Source organism: Dromiciops gliroides, chromosome 2 (assembly GCF_019393635.1).
Source record: "Dromiciops gliroides isolate mDroGli1 chromosome 2, mDroGli1.pri, whole genome shotgun sequence".
NCBI classification, from domain to species: domain Eukaryota; kingdom Metazoa; phylum Chordata; class Mammalia; order Microbiotheria; family Microbiotheriidae; genus Dromiciops; species Dromiciops gliroides.
In genome coordinates, this window is record NC_057862.1 from 113,350,789 (window position 1) to 113,371,712 (window position 20,924).

The window sequence follows — 20,924 nt, forward strand, 5'->3', positions numbered from 1 at the left end:
ATTATTTGAATAATACAAATGTTTGAGTATTAAAGTGAATTGTAGTAACAGCAAGACACAAGATCCAAGGTAAAACACTTAAATATTTGTTGTATATTATTAGTCAACCATGCATTTTCTGAGCATCTACAATGTACTTAGCAAATTTTAAAAAAGACACAATTTGTATTGGGGGCAGCTAGGTGGTGCAGTGGATAAAGCAGCGGCCTTGGATTCAGGAGGACCTGAGTTCAAACCCAGCCTCAGACACTTGACACTTACTAGCTGTGTGACCCTGGGCAAGTCACTTAACCCTCATTGTCCCACAAAAAAAAAAGAAATTAAGGTGACACAATTTGTATCCTCAGTGAGTATAGACTAATTGAGGAGGGAAGACACATATAAAGACATTACTTCCTGGCAGCTGTAATATACCTCTCCCCCGCAAAAAAGTTTTACAGATTATATCAATGAATTTGTTTATTAGAAATTTTTATGTTTGTGCCATACAGTTGGAAATTTTCATGTGTCCAGATATGTATGTGGGTATGTATGCATGTTTTTATATATTTATCCATTTTTTAAAATAACAACTTGTTGTTCGACCAGTCTGGGGAGAAAGATGCTAAGGTCACAATCTGATTGGTTTTTAAATGTTTGTGTTTCTTTGAATTAGGTACTTTTAGTGTTTACCAAAGAAGATAACCAGAGTAATGGATTCTGTTGGGCATGTGAGAAGGCAGGGTTTATATGCTCACTTGCAAAGAATCCTCAGTCTGCACTCGAAAGCTTTCTGGAAAAACATCATGACATCATCATCATCGATCATAGACATTCCCGGCAGCTGGATGCAGTAGCACTATGCAGGTAAGAATGGGCCTCAGCTCGTTGATAGAAAAACAGGCTAGAGGCAACGGCATGCCTTAATGGATGGATGGCTAGCCTTGGGCTCATGGGTTGACATGTTACCAGCTGTGAGATCATGGTCAACTCCCTTGACTTCTCAGTATCCCAAGCTACTTAACAAGTCACTGGGCAAGTCACTTAACCCTGATTGCCTCAGTTTCCTCATCTGTAAAATGAGCTGGAAAAAGAAATGGCAAACCACTTCAGTATCTTTGCCAAGAACACCCCAAAATGGTGTCATGAAGAGGAGCCATGAGTGTTCATGACAGAAAATGACTGAACAAGAAAATAATATTCTTTGGGTCTACATCCCTGCAGAGTATAACCATGTAGCGAGTGTGGTGCCATGAGCAGAGTGGCAGGCATAGATCAGAGGTTTCCTTTAACAAGGTGATTTCTTAAAGAAGAATCTTTCGCTTGGTTTTTGATGAAAGAAAGGTCTAAGAAGGAGTCAAATACATCATGATGGCTTGCCTTTGGTCACCCAGTTACTAAGTACTAGAGTTAGAACTCAGGTTTTCTTGACTGTAACACCTATGCTTTATCCAGAACTCTACATTGCCCTCTCTGTGGTAATTAATTATGGACACATATCTACTGAATGTTAATAGTTATTTAATATGACCATTTTTTAGAAAGGAAAATTGTGATTTTAGTAAAATACAGTGTTTTCAAAACTTGATTAATTGGACCTCTCAAATATCAGGGTTTGGCAGGGGATGGGGTCTAATTTTATAGGATAGAAGATTTATTTTCAACAGTATATAATCAAATTTCTAAACAAGAGATCAGGAAAACAAGGTTATCAAAAAGCAGGTCTTTCCTTATAGAGATGACACAGCAAACCATGATCAATCATTAATAATTTGGCTAGGTTTATCAAACCTCCTTGCAAATCACCCAGCCATACCCTGAGGAAAGGGTAGCTATGGCATATTGAAAAGAACACTAGTCTTTTTGGTCAAAGACCTGGGTTCTTGTCCCAGCTCTTTTTTCACCAGCTATGTGACCTTGGGCAAGCGACTTTATTTTGGGGGGTTTCAGTTTCCTCATCTGTAAAATAAAGGAATTATTTTTAAAGACTCTCTAAAGTCTCTCCTAGTATTAACATACTATGAGTGTAATTTAGGATCATTTAGTTTTAATGAGAGAAGAGACTGACTTCCAAATTAAATTCTCACTAAATTTAAATAGTTTAGACTAGAGCATCAAGAACAGCTGTGAGTGGGGTAGGGTGGGGTGTGGGGGGATCAAACTCAAATAATAAGGGGTCCCTTTAGGCTGCATATTGACTTAGAAAACCATAAATTAACATTATCTCTGTTGTGCTTCATTTCTGTTTATTTTGTTAAACATTTCCCAGTTATATTTAATCTGGTTCAAACCCAAATCTGAGACCTTTGGCTTAAAACACAAGGTAGTCAGGTAAGGAAGGAATGCCCTACTGGGGGAAGCCTTGGATCAGGAAAGGGGTCTGAGGAAGGCTAAGGTAGTAAAAGGAGGAGGACAGAGGGAGGGGTGCTATAGATGAACTCAACCTCCTTTAACAGTTTTGCCCATGTCCAAACATCTGTCTATAATGCACACTGCACACTGAAAATTCATCTTCATGTTGGTGAAGACCCTGAAGTCTTCTAACATAGTGAATTATTTTTTTAAGTTGTTGTCCTTGTTCTATGGTACTTAACTTCAGACAGAAAAAGATACTATAGCACTGCATATTAGAAAAGCTTCAATAACTAGGGTCCATTCTATACTAAAACTTCCATGGAATGGATGAATGACCTGCTATTGAGTTCTGCTGTGTAATAAGCACTGTAGTGGGCACAGAGATGAAGAAGACGAGCTTTAGTCTCATGGGTTTTAGTTTAATAGGAATAGACGTTCAATTAAGTAAAGGGTTGTAGTGCTTTAATCTCAATGGACCAGAAACTTTAATTAACCAAAATATCAAATTCTCTGAGCATTCTATCTAATCAAGACCCAATGGTATTATAAATAATACTTTTTATTGCTTGTGAGTACAGAATGTCCACTGTATTATATAATGCCAAGGTTATAGAGTCAGCTCCGCCAGCTGTGATTTGTAATCGTGAATCCACTGCAGGTTGATTAGAAGACACTATCTTTAGGGAGGAGCATTTCATTAAATGGGAGAATGGTCAGATAATAACAGAAGTACAGCTATGCAGCTATTTGTTGAGGGCTTTATTTTTTGGATTTTTAAAAATCTGTTCAATGGGAGGGGAAGGAGGAGGAACAGAGGAATGAGAATGCTTGATAAATAAAAATGAAAATAAAATTATTGCAAATGACAATAATAATGATGGTGATATTTCTGTATGTAATAGTTTAAATTTTGCTAGCCACTTTTCATACATTATCTCATTTGAGTCTCACACCAACCCTGTGAGGTAGATATTGGCAGGAATCATCATCCCCATTTTAAAGATGAGGAAACAAGCTTGGAGAAGTTGACTTGCCTATGGCGATAGCCAGTAATCATCAGAGGCAGTTTTTTTAACCTGTCTCTTATTACTCACTCCAGATCCAGCACTCTATCAAGTATTATTCTATACTGCAGTAAATCAAAAAGGGTTTGAAATGAACCTTTGGAACTCTCAAGCCAAAAGCAAGTCATTTATTTGAATCTCCTTCAAACTCTCTGAAAAGGAAGGGGTCCTGGCAAAGCACTGATGTGATGGGGCTATTTAACCTGATGCCCTAGGTATTACTGCTGGTACCTTCTTACCCCATCCTTCAGTTCAAATCTCTGAACTTCTCCCTGATGTTAACAACTTCGATCTTACTTAGTTGGTAGTGAATAGAATTGGAAGAGAGAATGGAAGGTGTTCCAGCTACGGTTCAGAGCTCGGGACCCATGCTCCTCAAACTGCCCACGTGATATTCCCTCCCCCCATTGGTTATGCCACCAGGCAATTTCAGTTATCCCAAAAAGCATTGCAAATATTTTTGCAATATGTCAGCTAATGCCAAAACTTTCCCTGCTAAAGGCCACCCTCTGTCTCAACAACATTCCGCATAAAATCATAGTAAAATATTCTGAAAATTTTACGAAAGGCAGAAAGCTTGTTGTTTCCATCAAGAGGTTCGCCTCCCCCCAGTGCTTTCAAAATGCTTCCACATCTAATTGGTGTTTTGCAAAAATTACTGAGTATTAATTCATTTAGTAACATTTTTGTAATAATAAAGAAGTAAAGGAGAGACAGCATGGGGTAGTGGATAGAGGCTTGTTAGCCTTAGAGCCAGGAAGACCTGAATTAAGACTTGCCTCTGATACATATTGGCTATGTGACCCTGAGCAAGTGACTCAGCTGCCCAGTACCCTTGGCAACAAAGACTATTGAGTTATAGATAAGTTGCTGATCTCCATTGGTGGAGGGAATTCCCTACACTGATGAAATCAGAGGTCTAGGCAAAAAAAAAAAAAAAGATTATTTTAGAGATTATAAAAATAATTAAAGACTTTATTTCAGTATTTTATGTCACTGTTATTCCCTTTTCCTGTTTTAAATACCTACTCTACATTTCACTGTTTTTTCAAATTTCTTTCTATTTCTCCCCTATTTTATATCTCTGCTATTTATTTCCCTAGTCTATGTCTGTCGTTTATTCCCACTGTTTCCCTATTTTGTATCTCTGCTCTTCATCTCCCTCATTTATCTCTACCTGCTATTTAACCATTTATTTAACGAACTACATTGTTTTCTATGTCTCTGCTATTTATTTTGCTAATAATTTCCTGTTTTACGTCTCCTTACTGACCTCCATTATCTGAAGTTCTTTTGACTTTCCTCCTCCAAAACTGGGCTCTCTTCCTTTGTTTTACAGTGATAAGTTTGTGTATTTTTAAAAGGTATTTTAGAGCTGATTTTGAAGTATTTTTTGGTTTTTATTTAAGGTCTATCAGAACAACTAAATCCTCAGAAAACACGGTTATTGTTGGTGTAGTACGAAGGTAATTTTTTTTTTGGTGTCAAGAATCACATGAAATGTAATGTTTGTTCATATGAAAATGTAAGCACTTTGCACAGCCTTAGAATGCTGGGCGGTGTGACAAGTTTTCCCTCTGACGTCACATTCCTTCCTTGTTTCCTTCTGCTCATTGGAGATTTTAGCAGTATTTTCAGCTTCATTTAACTCTGTGGATTAAACCTTAGATCAATTTCTAGCCTCTGAAGATTACGTCCTGACTGCTTCTTGCCTCCAAAATAGGCGAGCCTGGAAAAAATTGGCTCCCTTAAATGACTGTAGCTGTCTGTGAGCAGCAAAGAGAGGAAGAGGCATGGCTATCACCTTGGGACACTAGCAGGGTTGCCTTGGGGTGGGACATTGTGTTTACAGTTGTAGTGAAATCCTATCTGTTCTTTAGCTACTAAAGCCAAACTCTTCCTTGCTCAGGGGGTAGTACAAACCCACTGTTATTTTTAGGAGTAATTCTTCTCTGCCTCATTGACTGAAACAGTTTCATAGCCACGTTTCAGGATTGTAGGTCTTGTGGAAGTGTGGGTTTGGTTTTGTTGTTTGTTTCTGAGTGAATTGAAGAAGGAGGTGAATTTCAGAGCAGCATGGCCTTGGATGGTGTGGATGTGTGTGTTTGTGTTTCTGTTTGAGAAGATAAAGTTCTGATATTACATGTCTGATACTTAAAATGTTTTCTAGAGTGTATATATATATATATATATATATATATATTTTAAGCCTTGGTTATTAGATCAGAATCAAAGAAAGTCATCATCCAGAAATGTACTCCTCAACAACTTTAATGTTTCCAAGGGGGGCAGAAAGGGAATTGTTTTAAAAAGACCTAAATGAGGAAATAAACATTGAAAAATTGGGGACCCCTGTTCCTTTTAGACAATCATACATCTTAAGCTGAGGAATATTTTTGAATCAGACCCCACAGTCTTCTGCACTAGCTAGAAAAATGTCAGGTTTGTATGGTATTTGTTTAGTCTTGGGTAATATCTATGGGACCCCTCTAGCTGCTCCTACTTTCTTCCCTTTATTTGCTTAAACTTGGCTTTCTCCTCCTGGAGCTCTCTTTTTTAAGAGAATGTAAGACCATAGTGAAGCCTCTTTTCTCAGACGGCAAACTGAATCAACAAAGACTTATTAGTCAGTCACCTACTACATTACCAAGCAACCCTGACTAGGTACTTGGAGGAATGTAAAAGAAATAAAGAACATGGCCCCTGCTCTCATAGGAGCTTCCAATCTGATGGGTGACATACAAATTGATAGTGATTGTAGTGGGGGGCTAGGAGAGGAAGCAATAATAGATTGGAAAAAGTAATCATGTCCTTCCATCTTGGAAACTTGGGGATGGATTAAAAGGAAAAATATGTGATGAGGGAATGTTTAAGTAAATATTAAATATCTTCATTACCTTTAAAAATAGAACTGGGCTCCTCATCATTAAAGATGTTGAATTTTTTAGCTAAAATAATTTTTTTTAATGGAACTGAATAGAAAAAGGGAGATAATTCAAGTTAGGATATTTGTAGCATGTTTGTAGCAAAGATGATTGGCTCATATAATTTCCATATTTTGAAGCATCATTGTGTTATAAAAAAAATTGAGAGAAAATAATCCCTCTAAATTTTTTTTTAGGCTTTAAAACACAAATTAAGAGGCAGGATGGTCTTATTTAATTCTAATTCCCCTAGAAATCACTCTGCTTTAATGAGAAAAGTAACATTATTTAAGGTTATGAGTAGATATGAAAGATAACTAATACTAGTATCTTACCTTTGTCATTTTCTTTTAAAGGGGGGAGCGTGAAGAAACATCTGTTATGCCCCTTATTGCTGCTGGTTTTACAAGGGTACGTAAAGGCATCTTTGTCTCTCAAGTTACACATCTTCTGAGGAAATTGCTTTAGGGTATCTTTTGCATAAATAATTTTTATTATAAACTTACTAACACTGTCAACAAATGCCAAGCAACAAGTGAAAAAAAAATAAAGAATAAAATCCTAAATATAGACATGCATAGAGTAAAATATGTGATTTTTAAAAAATATGTAAACTTTAACAAAATAATAGCAATAGCAACTTATTTGCTCAGTCTGTTTACAATCTCTTTCCCTTTTGTGTAACTATAAAGCTCTGTTGATAGTTTTAAAAATACATAGTTGTAGGGGCAGCTAGGTGGCACAGTGGATAAGCACCGGCCTTGGATTCAGGAGGACCTGAGTTCAAATCCAGCCTCAGAGACTTGACACTTAACTAGCTATGTGACCCTGGGCAAGTCACTTAATCCTCAGTGCCCTGCCCCCCTCCCAAAAAAGAAAAAAAATACGTAGTTATAGTCAAGCGGTGGCTGTTTTTCAAATTTGGCCTCCTTCATTTTACATCACCTCATAGAAACTTCTACACATTAATTTATGTTCTTCAGCTTCAAAGTTTCTCATAGTCCTCTGCAACACTGTTCTTCTATAATTTGCCCAGAGATTCCTCCCAAATGTTGAACACAGAGGTTGTTTCCATTTTTTTAAGCCACTTAGAAATAAAACCACTTCAAATACGTTTGTTGAGATAGGTCTTTAAAAAGAAATTCTTGGGAGCATCTGGGTGAAGAGAATAAAGCATCTGCCCTGGATTCAGGAGGACCTGAGTTCAAATCCGACCTCAGACACTTGACACTTGCAAGTCGCTTAACTCCCACTGCCCCTCGAAAAAAAAAAAAAAGAAATTCTTAGGAGGGTAGTAATTATGGGATTATTTGGTCAAAAGGTAGGATCCATTTGATGCCACTGACTAAAGTTGCCTCAAAGGTTCCCAAAAAGATTAGACCAAGGTATGGCTTTCTCAAAAGGTAATGGGGTGCCTATTTCCCCATCCACATTAAATTGTACTCTTTTTCATTATTTTTGCAAATTTGGTGAGAGGTGGTACCTCAAAGTTGATTTTATTTTTGTATCTCTGATTATTAGTATTTGAATATTAGGTAGAACAAAGGGGAGAGAGCTGGAATTTGAGTCAGTCAGGAAGACCTGAGTTCAAATCCTATCTCAGACACTTTGTGACCCTGAGCAATGCACTTATCCTCAGTCTCAGTTTCATCTGTAGAATGGGATTAATAATAGCACCTACCTCATAAGGTTATTGTGAGGATCAAATGAAATTTCATATGTAAAGTGCTTAGCAAACCAAAACCACCAGCACCAGCACCACCACCACCCCTACTGCTTGTTTGTGAGAAATTCTTTTAATGGATTAAGTGTACAACAAAGGTTTTGAATGATAATGACCTTTGAAAGAATCTTGCTCCTTATTTGGACTTAAATTATGCTTTAGCAAATGGTCTATGTTTTCTTTCTTTAGTCCCTTTAAAGTAATAATTTTAATTGTTTCTGAGTATAATAAAAATCTTCTTTAATGGGATATTTTAATTAAAATTATAACATGGAACACCTTATTGTACTTATTACTTCTATGAATATGGTGCTTAAGACCGATCCAATTTAAGAATACAGTAATAGTCAAGGCAAACTGGCCCTTACCCAGTTGGTTCCCACAAGGATCTGACACTAAAAATTACAAGCCAGAAGTCCCGGTAAGCCTGTACCCTTAAGAGACCCAAAGATCTGAGTTAAAGTCTTCAAATAAAATAAAAGAGCTTCAGAAGCCACTTAATGGGACTTTGTGGGTTTTAGTCATGGACCATGAAGTCTGGTGTGCCAGGGTGGGAAACTCCAATCTACAGCTCATCAGGCCTTAGCAAGTATAATAAATCTGTATAATGGAGTTTTGAGTTGGACTTACTCAAAGATAAATATCTGCTTAACCCAGAAGTTTGCAAACATTGAAGCCTCATTGCTTTTTACCTCTGTAGATTTAATCCTGGTGGGAATCAAGGGTGGGGACTGTGTGGGGAGGGGTGCAAAGAGATTCCACTGAGATCAAGTCTTGGTTTATTTGGCATTCAGAAACAATTTGAGCTTTACATTTTTGTCACTAGTTACTTTAGCTCAGGTGTTTTTAACCTGGAATCTGAGAACTTAAAAAAGATTTTAAATAACAATATTTTAAAATATTAGACATTTTATTTTATGTATTTAAAAATATCATTCTGAGAGGGGTCCTTAGGCTTCAACATATATTGTCTCATTTGATCATGACACAAAAAAGGTTTAAGAACCCTAGCTTTGACAAGTGCTTCCTGGCTGCCTCCATATTCTTCAAAACCACTGCTTCTGGCTTATATTTCTAAGCCAACTTTATTTTGTAAATACCCATCATTTCTCATGGCCTTTTGAAGTTTCTGCTTTCCACCTATGTGAAGTTTGGGAAAAATATTTTCTTTTTCCCTCTAGGCTTATTCTGCTCAGCTAAGGTCATTTGAGTTAATTTTAACTTCATTATCTTTATAGAACTTTTTCAAAGGCTCTTGACATGCTGGTATGGTCTGGGTTACCTGTGGCTGATAACTGGCTGCATTTCTTAAAGCATATTAACAAAGAAGTCCACCAAAACAACTCTAAATACCCAGAAGAGAACTGTAGAGTGAAATTCTAGAGCCCACACTTGCATGGTGTCTTTTCTCAGAACAGCTTTTGTTGACCAATGAACCAAAGCAATCAATCCATCCCCCAACCGTGCAAGCTTACCTATTCTAGGAAGCTTTTTGCCAGGGCCTGTTTTCTATGCATGCCTGAGCTAAAGTCTCCCATACAAAGAACATAAGACACTTTTCAAACAGTCACATTATCAGTCTTCCCAATGCTTCTGTAATAGCAACAATAATAACTATTTCTATAGCACTGTAAGTTTTCCAAAGCTCTTAACATATATTGTCTCCTTTGAGACTCACGACAACCCCTGTGAGGAAGGTACTGCAGGTATGATTAGTCCTGTTTTATAGAAGAGGAAACTGAGGCTCAGAGAGGTTAAATAACTTGTCTCTAGTTCAACAATTTAACAACTAGTGAGTGTGTGTGTGTGTGTGTGAGAGAGAGAGAGAGAGAGAGAAAGAGAGAGAGAGAGAGAGAGAGAGAGAGAGAGAGAGAGAGAGAGAGAGAGGTGTGGAATTTGAATGGAGGACTTCTTTACTCCAGATCCAAGATTCTCTCCAAACAGCCAGTCAGTTGACAAGCATTTATTAAATGTCTGTGGTATGTTTCAGGAATTGTGCTAGGTTCTGGGGATACAAAGACAAAAGACATAATTCCTGCTCTCAAGAAGTTTATTAGAGGAGACATATACACATGTAATTCTATAGCCCCCAAAAAATGCAAAATCAATACAAGGTGACTTTTGGAGGGCTAGAGCACTAATAGCTAGGAGCAGGGCAAGTTCAGGGAAGGCATCCTGGGCTTGGGGAAGCTTGAGCAAAGTTTTGAAGGAAGCCATGCAGGGATGTGTTGGTGAATGTTTAACACCTGGCTTTCTGAAAAGCACAACACGTTTGTAAGTTTAATTTGCATTATTAGCATTTTTCTCCATCATCTTTTCAAGACTACACAATCCATAAAATAATACATCAAGCCCTGATTTATAGTCATTTGCTGGTTTCTAAGGTGTAAATGATCATGCTGCAAATTTAAGTTGGGTCTAGGAGCTGGCTCCAGCAGAGCCCTGAAGCTGGGGGTTCTGAGGGCAGAGTGAAGAGCGAGTGCACTCCAGGCATAGAGAACAGCTGATGCAAAGGACAGTCCCCTTGTTGCTATGAGAGTGTAAGGAAGAAGTATCATCACTTAAGAATCAAAGCATGGAGGAAGGAAGATCACAGAAAGGATAAATATATGTCTTCATAACAAAACTGTTTAGAACCATTTCTGACTGTGTATGCGCGTGCATGTGAATATATGAAGCAGTCTTCATGGCATGACTTGATTTGGAAGCACACTTTGCACGAGTGACCATATCTTTGTTCATGGAAACACACATTCTTTTCCCTCCCTTTGTGAAATTCCTTCCCCGGGAGCAGTCCTGGGCAGTTGGCATGCAGATTGTATGAAGACAGCCCATTTCTGCAAGGAAGGAGTAAAATATTGCTCTTCTCAGTTGAACCCTCTTTGGAGCCAGAACCTTTTAGTCTATTACCTGACCTCTACCAGGTAGACACTTGTGGCCACCCTCTCTCTCGTGCAGGTTTTTTTTGTTTTGGTTTGGTTTTGGTGAGGCAATTGGGGTTAAGTGACTTGCCTAGGGTCACACAGCTGGTAAGTGTTAAGTGTCTGAGGTCGGATTTGAACTCAGGTCCTCCTGACTTCAGGGCAGGTGCTCTATCCACTGCGCCACCTAGCTGCCCCCTCTCTCCTGCAGTTTTAAGGCCAGTTTCCTCTGCTTTTACATGCAGATTGGCTGAGTTTTCTGGTTATTCTTAGACCATCTCTTTGAGCTGAGGAGTGGACAATGATTTTCCCAACCACATGAGATGAAATTGGCCACATAGTCAGCATTGAATATCATGCGAGACAGTGGGCAGGAGCATCGAACTACTTGCTGGTGGTCACTGTTTTGGCAGCTGATAAATTTTTCCTGATCTCATAATAGCTATACCTGTCTATATACTTTATCATTAATTTAAAGACACAGGGGCCCATGCTGTCTACTGTTGACAGATTCCATATTGGGATTTTTTTAATGGCTTTTGGAGTACACCAGATAGTCATTTAAATAGGAGCAAATGTGGAGAAGAAGAGAACATGGTATGAAATGAAAAAAATGCACTGATTAATGCTGACTTGTGGAAAGCAATGCTAAATGCTGAGAATATAAATAGAAAATGAGACTATATCTGCTCTCAAGGAATTCATACTCTACTTGGAGGAAACAATATAAAGAAGGGATCAGCTCATGGCAGATAGAAAGGCCAACTGGTACTTGGGTTTTGGCAAAGAGAGCACTAGGGCAGATGGCAAGGTCCAAAGGACCTAGGGAAGCAATGGCAGAGCAAATGGTTTACCATACCAAGAGAATGGATCCAAGGGTTGAAGAGGAAGAAGGAGGAGGAGGAAGAAGAAGAAAGGAATAATAATTGGCATATATGTTTTAAGGTATCTAAGTTCTTTACAAATATTATCTCATTTGATCCTCACAACACTGGAATATAGATACTATTATTATCCCCCTTTTACAGATGAGGAAACTGAGGCAGACATGGGTTAAGTGACCTGCTCAGGGTTACATAGTAAGTGTCTGAGGCTAGATTTGAATACAGGCCTTTCTGATTCTGGAATAGAATTGGACCTATGAGTTGCCTTTCCATACAAACAATGTGGTTTAACCAAAAATGTACACAAAAAACAAGGTTTAATAAATGTTACCAGTGTGCTTTTCTAGTCTTAACGAATTCTAATGAAATGTTCTGGATGAGATAAAAAAGAGAGGCTACAAAGAATGCAGTAGCTTCCAAAATGACTTTGTGAAGAATGGTATAATGGACATTTTTCAAGGGGTTAAGAGTTGGCTGGGAACTTTGTGCATTGTTTTGGTCTCCCTGATATATTTGTGCCCAAGAAATGTTATGGCTAAAAGCAAGTTAACCTCCCTAAGCAAGGAAATGAGATTTATTTTCCTCCCATGAAAAATAACAAGTAGACTGTTTAAATGAGACCTATAAGCATTGTTTGTGGATTTAGTGAACTGAGTCAGAGTCTCTATATTGTGAAATGCAAAATGCATGGAAATCCAAGCACATTGCAACATACTGATGGGCACAAGGGCAATGTTTTTGTTTTTGTTTTGTTTTGTTTTTAATTTTTATTTAAGGAAGGCAAAGCATTGTCTTTCAATAAAGAATTAACCTTGACGACAAAATGTAAACAGGAGCTTAAATAATTAATTTTGAGGTCCCCCCCACCCTACTGCAGATTTTGGTCTTTTGTAGCAACATAAACACAGTATAAACTTCTTTGACCATGAGTCTAGTGATAAGACCTCTAAATATATTCAGACTTAGAATTATTTTTTTAAAAGAAATTTAAGGCTTGGACTTTTGTTTTTAAAAATGCTTTCTCCACCATTTTTGCTGAATAATAATGGAACACCTTGGAGATTTTTGCCAGAAGCTTTTTTAGTGAGCTTCTGAACCTGTAGCCCTGTCCAAAAAGATTTATTAGCAAGAATTAATTCCTTTTGCTTAAGATACTGTAATTTTTTATAGAAACACATTAAAACCAAAGTGATTCCTGCCTTTCTGTTTGCAGAGATACATAGAGAACTGCAACATCATGGCCTGTTATAATGAACTAATCCAGCTGGAATTTGGCGAGGTGCGGTCACAACTTAAACTAAGGTAATTCTGTCACTTTGAATACGCATGTCGGGGCAGAATGATGCAGTGAGGGTGACTTTGTAGCTATAATTGACTTGTTATTTGTGGAGCTGGAGAGTAATAAATGCCTGACCATCCAAATTACCTCTGCCAACTTTCAGTGCCTGTATACAATAGTCGGGGTGCATCCTTAGTCTAGCCAAAATAACCATTAGGTTGATACCTAAGTGATTGTAGTGTCATACTTAAAATAATAGCTATAAGTGGTTCACTGGTAGTCTAGGGCAACTTGAGATTAGTCATGGGCCCACTGCTATTTGAGAACGACAGTAATAATAACCCACATTCCCATGTGATTTTATTTTACAAAGCACTTTCTTTGTAGGGGTCCTGGGAAGTTGGTAGGGCCATCTTACAGATTAGCAAATTTACAGTTTAGCAACTGGCCAGACTCACACAATTTGTTATTGTCACTGCTAAGAGTCAAATCCAGGTATCTTGACTCAAAATCCAGGAACCTTTCTGTGTTGTCTTTTACCTGTGATTTAGATGTTTGGGTATTTAGGGATCAAGGTCAATAGTAGTTGTTGTTCAGTAGTTTCAGTTGTTTCTGACTCTTTGTGACTTCGTTTGAGGTTTTCTTGGCAAAGATACTGGAGTGGTTAACCATTTCCTTCCCCAGTTCATTTTACAGATGAGGAAACTGAGGGAAACAGGGTTAAGGGACTTGCCCAGGGTCACATAGTAAGTGTTAGAGACTGAATTTGAACTCGGGAAGATGAGTTTTTCTGAGTCCAAGCCCAGTGCTCAATGAGCGATCCACAGAACTCAGTTAAATAAACTTAGGGATATACTTCATAGACTCATTTCAGTTCACTTATGTAAGTGCCTCATGTCTGGTAGCCATGCTGAAAAGGACCTTGGCCATAACTCACCAGGCAGAGTTTCTCTCTCCCAGCTGGATCTAAGCAGGCCACTGATGGAATCTAGGATATAGAATCACAGATCTGGAGCTAGAAATTAATTTGGAGGGCATCCAACCTCATTTTACAAATGTAGAAACTGAGGTTCAGTGGGGTTAAAGTTATTTGCTCAAAGAATACAAATAGTAAGTGGCAGAGACGGGATTAAAATCCAGGTCCCTTGAGTCCAGAACCAAAATTCTTTCCCCTTTACCATACTGCCTCTAATTAATGCTATTAAAAGGCTCAGGAAGCAATTTAATTTACAGTAGATGATTTTGATTTGATTTAAAGGCAAAAATCAGTCCTCTAAATCAATGATGGTCCTACAGGCTCAAGCAGTTCCTTGATGAAATTATCCCTTAGGTACACAGAAACATGAAGCAGTATCATTTAGCAGCACTGATCAGAGTACGATACTCAAGATCACAGTTTCAGTCACCATACAATCCAGTTAACGCCATGAAGAGGAAACTCTGTTTCCTGGCCATGGGCTGCCCTGTGAGCCCCAGACAGTCATCTCATCAGTGCAGGCCAAGAGGGACCAGCCAGTAGAGACTGGATGGCTCAGGAAACTCAAAGACACTCCTGGAAAAACAATCCAGAACTCATGTCCTCAGTTGTCATTGCAAAAAAATAGATAGGAATTGGTCTACTAGGGCTGAGAGGCTTTGATTCAACACAGTATGAGATGGTTGCCAGAACCTCTGTTTCGCTGGCACTATGCTAATTCCTTTATATATTTGGTCCTCAGGACATAACCTGTGAGGTAGATGCTATTATTATCCCCATTTTACAGCTGAGGAAACCAAGGTAAACAGGTTAAATGACCTGCCCAGGGGTCACATAGCAAGTAAGCATCTGAGGCTGGATTTGAACTCCGGTCTTCCTTTCTCTAGACTCATTGCTCTATATGCACTGTGACACCTGGCTGCATTCTCATCAGCTAAGAAAATGGCAAGAGGGGCAGCTAGGTGGCGCAGTGGATAAAGCACCAGCCCTGGATTCAGGAGTACCTGAGTTCAAATCCAGCCTCAGACACTTGACAATTACTAGCTGTGTGACCCTGGGCAAGTCACTTAACCCCCATGGCCCCACCAAAAAAACCACAAATAAATAAATAATCTTAAAAAAGAAAAAGAAAATGGCAAGAAACCACTTCTTCATATTTCTGCCTCAGCAATCTCATTAAACATTCCAAGTTAGTCTACCATGTTTCAATCATTCAAAAATATTGACCTTTTCCACCTACTTTTCCAGTGAAAAAAGGTATTTTGTGAGGCACAAAAAGTGACTGATCTGCTCTTGTCAGAGAACTCTTGATTCAAAGGAGATTGCAATAAAACCCCATAAAACACACTTCTGCTGTGGAATTGGAGAGCTATCTCAGAGCCACTAATATTTTATTAGGACCAGTGTCTCAAATGAAAATAGTCAATAGCCAATAAATAGATTGTGTGTCTACTATAGTCCAGGAGGGCAGCTAGGTAGCACAGTGTATAAGAACTGGACTTGGAATTAGGACTACCCAAATTAAGCTGTGGGATCTTGGATAAGTCACTTAACTCTGTTTACCTCAGTTTTCTCATCTGTAAAATGAGCTGGAGAAGGAAATGGCAAACCACTCCAATATCTTTGCCAAGAAAACCTCAAATCGGGTCATGAATTTTCAGACACAACTGAAACTACTGAACAATAACAAATGTTGTAGGCACTGTGCCTTACTTAGCTCAGTGCTAGGTATACAAATATAAAAAACACAATCCTTGCCCTCGGGGAATTTATAATCTAATGGGGGAAGATAACACATAAAAAGAAACTGAGAGATTCCAGTCATTGCAGATTTCATGTCACAGATGAGAATGAGGCAAGTGTAAGGACTAGAAAAATCTCTAGTCCTAACTCTGAGACCCCACCCCCAAAAGAAGCCCATTGTCAAGAATAACTGTGACCCCCATTTCTCTTGCTGTTCTGTCACCAACTTCCAAGTTCAATCCTTCTGGTTGTTAAAGAGTCAAAAATGAATACATTGGACTGCATTTTGGGGAAAGTAAAAAAAAAATTGCTTTGTGACCATGACTTTATCAAAACATGGGACAATTACATGTGAGTGAAAAACAAACAAACTCAAAACCTCATCCTGTATGCTGCAGGAGCTGGAAAGGAGAGCATCTAGCTCAACTGGAGAGATTTTGAAGAAGCAAAGGCCTGGAGTGGTTAACTCTCCCCACAATTAATCATTCAACAAATATATATTAACTACTCACTATGTGCCAAGTACTTTGCTAGACATTGGAGACACAAGCAAACATTTTTTAAAAATGAAACAATTCCTGCTCTCAAGGAGCTTACATGTTAATGGGGGAGATAGCATGTAACTATAAAATATGTAGAAAGTTAATTTTGACAGGTGTAAAATAAATACAAAGTAGTTTAGGAGGGGGTGCACCAGCAGCCAGGGAGATCAGAAAAGGTGGTACCTGAGCTGAGTCTCAGGGAAGAGAGAGATTCTAAGCAACAAGGGGGAAATGTTTTCCAAGCATGGGGGAACAGCTATTACCAAGATACATGGAGTGCTATGTGTGAGAGAAGGCCAATTTGCCTGACTCACAGAATTTAGGAGCAAGAGTAATGGCCAGTGAGGCTGGAACGATAGTTTGGGGCTAGATTAGGGCTTTAAGAGTGAAATGGTAAATTTGAAAGAAGGGAGACTTTAGGGAAAAGAGAATGAGTTGAATTTTAGGACGAGTTTAAGGTGCCTGTGGGACATCCAGTTTGAAATATTCAATAGGCAGATGCAACTGAAGGGACTCAACAACAACCAAGCAAAGGTTGTGGGAGGTAGAAAGGGATGCTTTTAGTTATCAGGGCTTTTCAGTGCCCCTCAAAGCATTCTATTCAACAACTCCTGTGCTACCTGTTCATAAAGGCAGCCCTGTTCATTTCCACTGAAAATACTGCATAGCTACATCTATTCTAATCACTTCTTGTTTTCTACCCACAAAGGGCTTGCAATTCAATATTCACAGCATTAGAAAAAAGTCAAGAAGCCATTGAAATTAAAAGTGAAGATCACATCATACAGGTTTGTGACAAAATTTTTTCTAAAGGGTAGAAATGTGCTTTTCTGGCTGACAGGATTTGGTGCTAATTACCGCCCTCCCCCGCCTTTTTTTTTTTTGGAGAGGAATAAGAAGGTTAGTTGTTATTTTGCTTTGGATATTTCAGTAGTTGAAAAACCTATAGGGGCAGCTAGGTGGCGCAGTGGATAGAGCACCGGCCCTGGATTCAGGAGTACCTGAGTTCAAATCCGGCCTCAGACACTTAACACTTATTAGCTGTGTGACCCTAGGCAAGTCACTTAACCCCAATTGCCTCACTAAAAAAAAAAAAATTTAAATTAAAAAAAAAAAACCTATAGAATTACTACCACTGTTTTTCATCTCTAAGGTTCAGGAAATAAGAAAGTTACCATGAGATAAAATATTTCATTTAAATCAAATATAGTTTCTATGAAAAGGACTGATAGATCTTTTAATAACTTTTGGAACTGCCAAATTCTGTGAAGACAATCACATTTATTTTGAATCCTTTTCTCTCTTAAAAAAAGAAATTTAATAAGGTCATTTGTAGTTCTAGAAACAACCCATGTAATTTGCCTCCGCGTATGTGTGTTTTGACATATCTACATATATTAAAAAAAAAACACATTGAATAGTACTTTTTGTTTATAAAGCACCTTGCATATGTAAGGTCATTTGATCTTCACAACACTTGGGGGATGTTGGTGCCTGAGCATTATTGTCTGGCTTACAGAGAAGGACAATGAAGACCTGAGAGATTTGTCTAAAGCTATACAGTCATAAGTGGTAACATTCTGACATCTGAGCCTGAGTCCTCCGACTCCCAGTCCCATCTACTCTCCTTTCTACTCTACTATACTGCTGAATCATACTTCTATCAGTTCGTTTATTCAGTCACTTTACAATGTATAGCATATATAGCATCCAAGTTGCAAACAACTCTGAAAATCTTAAATTAAAAAAAATTTTTAAAAAGAAAACGCAAGGGGCGGCTAGATGGTGCAGTGGATAGAGCACCGGCCAGGGATTCAGGAGGACCTGAGTTCAAATGCGGCCTCAGACACTTGACACTTACTAGCTTTGTGACCCTGGGCAAGTCACTTAACCCCAATTGCCTCACAAAAAAAAAAAAAAAAGAAAGAAAGAAAGAAACGAAAAGAAAAAGCAATCTGTTCCAGAGGAAAGTGCCTTTCCTTTAGGGATCCCCCTTCTCTGCTGCTTGGCCAGCATCCATTCCCTTCTCATATTTTGTTTGAGCAAGATCTGTGATACTCTTCCTGGTATATAGTTGCTGTTATAAAAATTCTGTGTCAGAAGCTTTGATCGAAAATATGGTCCTCTTTCACCATGCTTCTTAGCCAATGTGTTCTCCTTTACTGTCCTTGCTGGACAAGTTAGTTGGGTCAGTGAGTCAGCACATGAGGTTTCTATTCTTGGAACATCCAGCTATTTAAAAGGAATTCTTAACCGGGGTGTATGTGTGGGGGGTTGTTTATGAACTTGTTTAAAGACTTTTTTAAAAAAAATTATCTCGTATTTTAATAGAATTTATTTTCTTTGTAAGCTTATATATTTTATTTTATGAATTTAAAAATATAATTCTGAGAAGAGGTCCTTGGGCTTCACCAAACCCCCAGAAGGATCCAACACATATACAAAAAAGTTCATGAAATAGAGAGGGAAAGATGTTTCTGGGCTCCTCTTTGGAATTCAGAGCCAATTTCAGAACTTTTAAGGGGATTCAGTTCAGTCTGAAATCCTGAGTCACCTCTAAAGAGGTTCCCTGCCCCACCCCACCTCACCCCATCTCTCCCATAATAATAAGCTTGAATCAGCCCCTCTCCGGTACCCACAGAGCCAGTGCCCTGCACTTAGATAAGTCTTCAGTAAATGCTTTTAGACCATCATGATGTTGAAGATAACACATTCTCCCCCTTGCCACCCTTATGTCATAGTGTTCTGTGTGGCTGATCTTACAGGTTCCCCCGCTTGGATTTAAATGATCAGGAAATCAATCGTGTAGTAGCCAACTTTGTTTGTTATCTCCACATCTTCCATTCCCGGCACCATTTCTAAAGTGAAAGGGTAACAGCCTCCAGCCCAAGGAGGCAATTTGGGAAGCAGGCACATAACCTCTCAACAGTCCCAAGATGAATCTTTTCTCTAAATCAGAGCTTCTTTCCCCCCACCCCCTTTCTGGCTTTGTCCCCAGTCTCTTTGAGGAACCCCACAATAGCCTGATTTGATGGCCTTTAAATTTGGACAGATAAAATGCCTTAGCAAATAAGGTTCTGGTCAAGGACAGGCTGTTGAGTTCAGACTTCAGTAACTTTGATTGCCTTCTTTTTTTCAGTGCTGATTTTGAAAAGTTTCTCTTTTTTCCCCCCTAGTATGTCAATCCTGCATTTGAAATGGCTATGGGCTACCAAACAGGTGAACTACTAGGGAAGGAGTTAGCAGAAGTGCCTGTGAATGAAAAAAAAGCTGATTTCCTGGATACTATTAATTCATGCATAAAGATTGGAAAGGTAAGTAAGAGTCTTATAAACTCTTTCATTATCCACCCATCCACCCCAGTGCTAAATGGTCACCTCCCTTTATACAGATTAGTTCCAATCTCCCTGTCTCCCTGAGCTCTCCTGTGAACAACTCCAGTCCTGAACTGCCACTGTTCTATTACAGAGTTTCTTAAACTGGGTCGAGACCCCATGTGGAGTTGCATAACTGAATGTTATGAATGGGGGGTCGTGAAAAATTTGGCAGTAAATGTTTGATTTGTATACTTATATACCTATATACCAAAAAATACTGTAAATGTGGGGGTTGAGTAAAATTTCTCAGGCAAAAAGGGGTTGTGAGTAAAAAGAAGCCCTGGTCTATTAGATATCTCCATCTGAATGTCTCACTAGCATCTCAAAATCAATAGATCAAAAGCAGAATATATCATCTTCCCTCCAAAACCCACTCTCTCACCTTCCCGGCAAAACTGAATAAGCACAATGCCTGCCTGCCTTCAAGTAGCTTTCAGTATATACATAAGACATGTATATAAACAACTTTACTACAAGGCTGTATGTTTTTGGGCCATGAGATGCACAAAACACCTTGACAGTTCAGGAGAGGGAGAAAAGTTTGCCTATGGGAGAGTTAGGGAAGGTGTCAGGGGTGAGGAGGAAGGGAAGAGAATAAGCATTTATATAGTATCTACTGTGTGTTAGACATTGTGTTAAGTGCTTTTTACAAACTTATTTTCACAACAAACTGTGAGGTAGATGCTGTTATTATCCCTTTTTTATGGTTGAGGAAACTGAGGCAAACAGAGGTTAAGTGATTTGCCCAGGATCACACAGCCAGTAAGTATTTGAGAACAAATTTGAACTCAAGTTTACCTGGTTCCATATTCTATCTACTGGGCCACCTAGCTGCCTTTTATGAAGGAGGTGGAATTTTATCTGGACCTTGAAAGGTATTTAGGATTTCAACATGTAAAAGAGCCTCTTGAAGTAGAGAAAGCATTATAAGCAAAAGCAAGCTTCCAGGTTTCTCCAACTTGTTCCCTCTCCTCAGACATCAGCCTGCTGCTAAATGTCTACTGATTAACTTGCACCAGCTATAATTCTTCAGTTTACTGATTAAACTTTTCCTTTAGCTGTGCTGCAGTTTTTATAGTCTGGCCTTCAAAACTCCCTTACTTTAAAGGGTCGAGGCACATTTTCCATGGAAATAGAACAATTGAACCATTTTCAGG

At 38.6% G+C, this 20,924-nt stretch overlaps 1 protein-coding gene across 1 annotated transcript in view; it reads left to right on the forward strand.

Moving 5' to 3' along the window:
- Positions 1-20,924, forward strand: part of PDE8A (phosphodiesterase 8A) — a 262,918-nt gene that overhangs the window by 168,536 nt on the left and 73,458 nt on the right. The window contains 6 exon segments of the mRNA XM_043987196.1: positions 656-846; positions 4,808-4,864; positions 6,679-6,733; positions 13,064-13,152; positions 17,100-17,178; positions 19,567-19,704. Coding sequence (XP_043843131.1) covers positions 656-846; positions 4,808-4,864; positions 6,679-6,733; positions 13,064-13,152; positions 17,100-17,178; positions 19,567-19,704 — 609 coding nt within the window.